Source organism: Mustelus asterias, unplaced genomic scaffold (assembly GCF_964213995.1).
Source record: "Mustelus asterias unplaced genomic scaffold, sMusAst1.hap1.1 HAP1_SCAFFOLD_250, whole genome shotgun sequence".
Classification (NCBI taxonomy): Eukaryota; Metazoa; Chordata; class Chondrichthyes; order Carcharhiniformes; family Triakidae; genus Mustelus; species Mustelus asterias.
The window spans coordinates 409,778-415,045 of record NW_027590219.1 but is presented as its reverse complement, the minus strand read 5'-3'; the positions used below and the strand labels follow the sequence as shown (position 1 = coordinate 415,045).

Here is a 5,268-nt window from a genome sequence, read left to right as displayed (position 1 = left end):
AGCGAGCGAAAGGTGTAATGGATTTTGTATTGTTTATTCTTCAACAGTAAATCTGTCTTCTGTCATTTTCCTTAATATGCTAACAGCTTTGGAAGTTCAGAGTAGTTGATATACAATCAGTGCATTCTTGGTGCTGAGGTGCTGCTTAAATGTTCTCTTTCTGAGAAAAGAAACATCTGCTCACACCCCCTGTTGAGATTCCAGTGAATTCGCATTTGACATTTAGGGCTTTGTTTCGCTTGCAATCAAATGCAAATGAATGATGGCGCAGATCCAAAGTATTTAATCTGGTGATTTAATCATTTTAGGTGTATGGTTCAAATCGTAATCAGATAAAAAGGGATGGTTTTGCATTTGACAATATCTGAAGGCAGTGGCTGTGTTATTACCCAGCCTGCACGGGGAGGGTGAATAAGCAACAAAAACAAAAATGCTGGAAAACCTCAGCAGGTCTGACTCTCACCAACTTTTATAGATGCAGCATAGACAGCATTCTTTCTGGTTGTATCACAGCTTGGTATGGCTCTGCTCTGTCCAAGACCACAAGGAACTACAAAAGGTCATGAATGTTGCTCAATCCATCATGCGAACCAGCCTCCCATCCATTGACTCTGTCTACACTTCTCACTGCCTCAGCAAAGCAGCCAGCATAATTAAGGACCCCACGCACCCCGGACATTCTCTCTTCCACCTTCTTCCTTTGGGAAAAAGATACAAAAGTCTGAGGTCATGTACCAACTGACTCAAGGACAGCTTCTTCCCTGCTGCTGTCAGTCTTTTGAATGGACTTACTTTGCATTAAGTTGATCTTTCTCTACACTCTAGCTATGACTGTAACACTACATTCTGCACTGTCTCATTTCCTTCTCTATGAATGGTATGTTTTGTCTGTATAGCGCACAAGAAACAATACTTTTCACTGTATGTTAATACATGTGACAATAAATCAAATCAAATCAAAGCATCTGTGGAGAGACAGAGCCAATGTTCTGAGTCTAGATTACCCTTCGTCAAAGCTCTGCTCTACTCTCTCTCAGTAAGAAGTTTAACAACACCAGATAAACCTGTTGGACTTTAACCTGGTGTTGTTAACCTTCTTACTGTGTTTACCCCAGTCCAACGCCGGCATCTCCACATCATGACTACTCTCTCTCCACAGAAGCTGTCAGACCTGCTGCGATTTTCCAACATTTTTCTGTTTCTGTTTCAGATTCCAACATATTCAGCACTTTGCCTTTACCGAGTGAATGAGCCCTATCATTCGTAATCGTAGATCATTGCGCAGGCGCAGTGCCGCTCTGACTGGAGCATGCGCAATGCTGGTGTTAGCAGTCACGGACGGGGGTGGTATCAGAGCCACGGGGAGAGCAGAAACTGATTGGAGACAGCGGGTGAGTGAGGTTAAATGGAGCCGAAGGATGAGAACGAAGGCTTCATAAAACCCGGTGTTGGAAAGGGAGTTTTCATAAACAGGGATGGAGGTCTCAAACCACAAATAAGCCGCTAAAGATCCCGCGTTATGATCAATTTTGCAGCCCCGCCATCTTGGACAATAGGCAGTGCTGCCGCCATCTTTACAGGGGGCACTGGACAGCAGAGCACATGCGCAGCTGCCATCTTTGTGGGGGCAATAGACAGCAGAGAATGTGCGCGCCGCCATCTTTGTCGGGGCAATGGACAGCAGAGCACATGCGCGGCCGCTATCCTTATAAGGGTAATAGACAGCAGAGCACATGAGACTAGGGCGGTATTGAGGTGGAACTATTTATTTATTATTAGTGTCACAGGTAGGCTTACACTGCAATGGAGTTACTGTGAAATTCCCCAAGTCCGGCACCTGAGGAGAATTTAGCAGGGCCAATGCACCCAACCAACATGTCTTTCGGACTTTGGGGGGAAACTGGAGCATCCGGAGGAAACCCACGCAGACACGTGGAGAACGTGCAGTCTCCGCACAGTGACTCGAGCCGGGAACACAGGTCCCTGGCACTATGAGGCAGTAGCGCTAACCACTGTGCCACCATGCTGCCCTAGACGGTCTTATTGATGATTTGAAACTGTGCTCAGAATCTCAGTTTGGGAATTTATGAATAGCTTTGTTCAGCCTCAGTTCCCACGTAGGGGGAATGGAGTCAGTGGCTAATGAGTTTGTACTGGAAACTGAAGACAATGACGTTGGTCTTCTCCTTTTCAAATAGTATTGGATGTCAGACAAATCAGGATGGTGTGTGACCTGCAGGAGATCTGCAGGTGATGGTGTCACATATAGCTGCATTTTCCCACTTTCTGCTACACTTATCAGACAGAATTTTCCACCCCAGAGGGTTCTGGATGCTTCTAAATTGAATATATTTCAGGATGAAATAAAGGGATTTTTGGTATCTCAGTGAGTCAAACGATATGGGGAGTGTGTGGAAAAGCGGAGTTGAAGATTAGGATCAGCCTCAATTGTATTGGAAGATGGACAGGCTTGGCAGATTGAATGGTCTGCTTCTCCTGTCTCTTATGTTTTTATAGAGACCTGAATTTGTCTGGGTCCAGACAGGGTGGAATGTTCCCTTGTCTGAAGGACATTACTGAACCAGTTGGGTTACAACAATCTGGGCAGCTTTCATGGTCCCTTTTCCTAGTGTTGGTCCCACAAGTTGCCAATTTCACAACCTGTTTTTCTGGATTCTCTCTCATTCTTGTATTTTCTATTGTATATCACTTTCCCAGGGTGTTAGAAGAGGAGGATTCACAATCAGAAAATTCAAACAAAACACAACATCATGATCAGAGAGAGTTGCCCATTTATTGTAACCTGAATATTCCTGAATTTTGAACATGGAAGGAAAAAGCACCACTCAGAATCAGGAGAAACGGTGGAAATGTGGAGACTGTGGGGAGGGTTTCAGATCGCCGTCCGAGCTGGAAGCTCATCAGCGCATTCACACTGGGGAGAAGCCATTCACCTGCTCTGAGTGTGGGAAGACATTCAGTCGGTCATCCAACCTGCTACAACACCAGCAGGTTCACACTGAAGAGAAACCATTCACCTGCCAACAGTGTGGTAAGAGATTCAGTCAATCCTCCCACCTGCGGAGACACCAGCGTGTTCATAGTGGAGAGACACCATTCACCTGCCCCGAGTGCGGGAAGGGATTTACTCGATCATCAGGGCTGTTGACGCACCAGCGTGTTCATAGTGGGGAGAGGCCATTCACCTGCTCCAAATGTGAGAAGGGATTTGCTCAACTGTCCAACCTGCTGAAACACCAGCGAATTCACACTGAGGAGAGACCTTTTAAATGCCCAGACTGTGGCAAGTGCTATAAAAGTTCCCTGGACCTGATGCGCCATCAACTTGTTCACACTGATGAGAGGCCGTTCAGGTGCTCTCACTGCGGGAATGGGTTCAGACGATCAGGAGAACTGATTGTGCACCAGCGAGTTCACACCGGGGAGAGACCGTTCTCCTGCTCTCGGTGTGGAAAACGATTCACTCAGTCATCTGCACTGCTAACACACCAGCGAGTTCACACTGGAGAGAGGCCGTTCCCCTGCTCCGAATGTGGGAAGACGTTCACTGATATGTCCACTCTGCTGAAGCACCAAAGTGTTCACACTGACAAGAGATCATTTGAATGTCCGGACTGTGGGAAGTGCTATAAAAGTTCTCGGGAACTGTTGTACCATCAACGTGTTCACACCATTGAGAGACCTTTTAAATGCTCACACTGCGAGAAATGCTACAAATATTCCGGGGAACTGATCCGCCATCAACGTGTTCACACTGATGAGAGACCGTTCAGGTGCTCTCACTGCGGGACACGGTTCAGGGGACCAGAACAACTCGCTGCACACCAGCGAATTCACACCGCGGAGAGGCCATTCATCTGCTCCAAGTGTGGGAAGAGATTCACTCAGTCATCTACACTGCTGAGACACCAGCGAGTTCACACCTGCCAAGCGTGTGGGAAGGGATTCACTGTCTCATCCACATGGTGCAAACACCAGCGAGTTCACAACGAATAAGTGAATAGATTTTGCTGTTAATCACATACAGGACTGAACCATATTCATTAGGGTCTATTTCTGCTTACTTTAATAAACTCCAATCCAGTTGTATGGACTAATATTCTCGATAAAAGTCACAAAAATCAGCTTTGTATTGCACATAATGTTACGCCTTTATAATTTCACTAGCACAAGTTAGTTCCTTTTGAAGAGCTCTCTCTCTCCTTTGTCTCCTCCATCCCCACCTCTAACAACAAACGTGAGGAGCTTATGGAGCTTCTTTGTCACTAAGATTGAGACAATCTGATCAACTGCCTCTGCTGCTTCCCTCCCTTCCACTTGCCCACCGGGCCAAACTGTCTGTAAATTTCCTTCTTGACCAAGCCCTGAACTCACATCCTTTTCCAGTTTCTCTTCTATCTCCTTCCCCCTCACAGATCATCCTGTCCATGAGATCCACCTGCTTTCTTGATCCCAGCCTCACAAAACTGCTGACCATTCAACTTCTCCATGTTAGCTGATATCATTCAAAAATATTTCTCTTAAATTCACCATCAGTAATCATAATTTAAAAACAATTGACCCCACCATCTTTGCAAACTGCTGCCTCAATTCCGACCTCCCTTTCCTCTCCAAAATCCTGGTAATTGGAGTTCTCCAAGGAGCTCTCCTTCGCTGCTCTTATTTCTCATCTGCATGCTGTCACTGGGCAACATTATCCAAGGTGAGTTTATGACCACATATCCACAGCATCACTAAAAGCAGGTAGTTCAATCTCCATAATGTCACCTGTCTCCACCCCAGCTGATCTGCTGCTGAAACCCTCTTCCATGCTCATGTTACCTTTAGACTTGACAATTCTAGTACATTCCTGATGAGCCTCTCACCTTCACCCCACCCCCACACAGAAATGTGAGGTCATCCAAAACTCTGCCCATGTGCTTTCTCACACCAAGCCCGGTTCACCCATCCCCCTGTGCTCACTGACCGGTAATGGCACCTGGTCACGTGATGACTCCATTTTAAAATTCACATCCTTGTTTACAAATCCCTCCATGGTCTCATCCCTCCCGATCTGTGTAATCTCCAGTTCCACACCCTCTGAGATATCAGCGCTCCTCTCATTCTGGACTCTTTAGCATCGCTGATTTTAAATACCATTGGTGGCTGGGCATCGGCATGAAACTCTGAAATATCCACCCGAAACTCACCTCTTTCAAATGAATATGCTTATTAAAATGTATCTCCAATCAAGCTTTTGGCCATCTA

At 46.1% G+C, this 5,268-nt stretch overlaps 1 protein-coding gene across 1 annotated transcript; it reads left to right on the top strand.

Annotated features, from left to right (window-relative positions):
* The first annotated feature begins 1,334 nt into the window (after nucleotides 1-1,334).
* LOC144485934 (uncharacterized) lies at nucleotides 1,335-4,112 on the top strand. The gene is made up of 2 exons (XM_078204005.1): nucleotides 1,335-1,391; nucleotides 2,719-4,112. Exon 2 carries the CDS (start codon nucleotides 2,827-2,829, stop codon nucleotides 4,015-4,017), a length of 1,191 nt encoding a protein of 396 aa, XP_078060131.1. The 5' UTR covers nucleotides 1,335-1,391; nucleotides 2,719-2,826; the 3' UTR covers nucleotides 4,018-4,112.
* The last annotated feature ends 1,156 nt before the right edge of the window (nucleotides 4,113-5,268 follow it).

Excerpts from the sequence above, each read along its gene's own strand:
- LOC144485934 (XM_078204005.1), top strand. The coding sequence starts at position 2,827 with ATGGAAGGAAAAAGCACCACTCAGAATCAGGAGAAACGGTGGAAATGT.